The 1,886-nt window shown below is 64.4% G+C and overlaps 1 protein-coding gene across 1 annotated transcript; it reads right to left on the bottom strand.

Annotated features, from left to right (window-relative positions):
* Positions 1 to 8: 8 nt before the first annotated feature.
* LOC106899338 (calmodulin-A) lies at positions 9 to 1,842 on the bottom strand. The gene is made up of 5 exons (XM_014961126.1): positions 1,702 to 1,842; positions 1,266 to 1,409; positions 1,073 to 1,179; positions 857 to 992; positions 9 to 360 (listed from the first exon to the last, which is right to left on the bottom strand). The coding sequence occupies exons 1-5, from the start codon at positions 1,793 to 1,795 to the stop codon at positions 332 to 334; spliced, it is 510 nt and encodes a 169-aa protein (XP_014816612.1). The 5' UTR covers positions 1,796 to 1,842; the 3' UTR covers positions 9 to 331.
* Positions 1,843 to 1,886: the final 44 nt, after the last annotated feature.

Below are 1,886 nucleotides of genomic sequence, written 5' to 3' on the forward strand. Positions count from 1 at the left end.
AGGATCCCCAACCCTCCTCAGACTCCAAATCCCACTGAAATGCCCCCAGATGGGGCAAGGGGGGGTGTGTGGAGGGCTGCTGTGTCCTGGGGAGGGGGACCCCGGACCTGTCCCAGACCTCCCCAAACTGTGGCAATGGGGTGCCCCCCCATGCCCCTCCCACCAAAGATTTGGGGACCCTCTATCCTGGTGGGGTTTCCTTCCCCCCAGAGCCCCATGGGTGTCCCTATCTGGTGGGTCTGGTGTGCCAGGGGGTGGACCAGAGGTCATCATGGTGGCAGGGACAGGCAGTGGCAGCCGGGGGGCTGGTCACGGTGGCCTCAGGCCCCCCTCACTTCGCCGTCATCATCTGCACAAACTCTGCCAGGAGAGAGAGGAGGGTCAGGGGGAAAGGGACACGGGGAGGATGAGGGGACACGATGAGGGACACGGGGAGGATGGGGACACGATGGGGGACACGGGGAGGATGGGGACACGATGGGGGACACCGTGGAGCCTGTGGGGATGGAGGACATGGAGGGGACAGGGGACACTGTGGGGTCAGAGGACACGGAGAACGGGTAGTCTGTGAAGGCGGAGGACACAGAGAGGACAGGGGACACTGCAGGGTTGGCTGTCCCCAGGCTGGCAGGGACAGGGGACACAGGGGTGTCCCCAGAAAGAGGTGATGGCCTCTTGGAGATAGGAGAACGTGGGATCCCACATTTCTGTCCCTCCTGCCTCCAAAGCAGAGCTCGTGCCAGGGGTGACAGGGGACACTGTGGTGTCCCAGGGCAATGGTGATGGGGAACATGGGGGATGAGAAGCGCCACGGGTGGGGACATGGGTGACAGCGGGGGGTGACAGCGGCACTCACCCTCGTAGTTGACCTGCCCGTCGCCGTCGATGTCGGCCTCTCGGATCATCTCGTCCACCTCCTCGTCCGTCAGCTTCTCCCCCAGGTTGGTCATCACATGCCTCAGCTCCGCTGCGCTGATGTACCCGTTCCCGTCCTGGGATTGGGGACAACCAGCCGTGACACCGGTCTTGCCCCATCCCCTTGTCTCCCCCCATCCCTGTCCCCGACCCCCACCTTGTCAAAGACACGGAAAGCCTCGCGGATCTCCTCCTCGCTGTCCGTGTCCTTCATCTTCCTCGCCATCATGGTGAGGAACTCGGGGAAGTCGATGGTGCCGTTGCCTGGGGTGGGGATGGAAATGGAGGAACGGTGAGGAAGGGACCGGGAGACAATGGGACAAGGGGACAGGGGGACAGGTGGGACTCACCGTCAGCGTCCACCTCGTTGATCATGTCCTGCAGCTCAGCCTCGGTGGGGTTCTGGCCCAGGGAGCGCATGACAGTGCCCAGCTCCTTGGTGGTGATGGTGCCGTCCCCGTCCTTGTCGAAGAGCGAGAAGGCCTCCTTGAACTCTGGGGACCGGTGACCATGGGTGACAACAGGACAACTGTCACCAGCAGGGGCCAGGGACAGCCGGGGAGTCTGCAGGTGGCCACAGCTGGGCACCCGTGTCACCCTGACAGCCAGTGTCACCTCCTGTGTGCCCTGGTGCCATCCCTCTGACACGTCAGTGTCCCCTCCAGGGTGTCCCACTGTCACCTCAGCACCCTAATGTCCCCTCCTGGGCGTTCCCCTGTCACCCCAGCACCCCAGTGTCCCCTCCTGGGTGTTCCCCAGCACCCCAGCACCCCAGTGTCCACCCACCTGCGATCTGCTCCTCGCTAAGCTGGTCAGCCTGGGGGAGGGACAGGGGTGAGGGGGCACCCACGGGACCCTCCAGCACCCACCACCCCAACATTCACTGGCACCCGAGCCCACTGATGCCCCCTCAACCCCCCACCCCAACTCCTGACACCCACAGGCCCCCCAAACTCCTCCCCGCACCCACA

Source organism: Calidris pugnax, unplaced genomic scaffold, assembly GCF_001431845.1.
Source record: "Calidris pugnax isolate Ruff unplaced genomic scaffold, ASM143184v1 scaffold564, whole genome shotgun sequence".
NCBI lineage: Eukaryota > Metazoa > Chordata > Aves > Charadriiformes > Scolopacidae > Calidris > Calidris pugnax.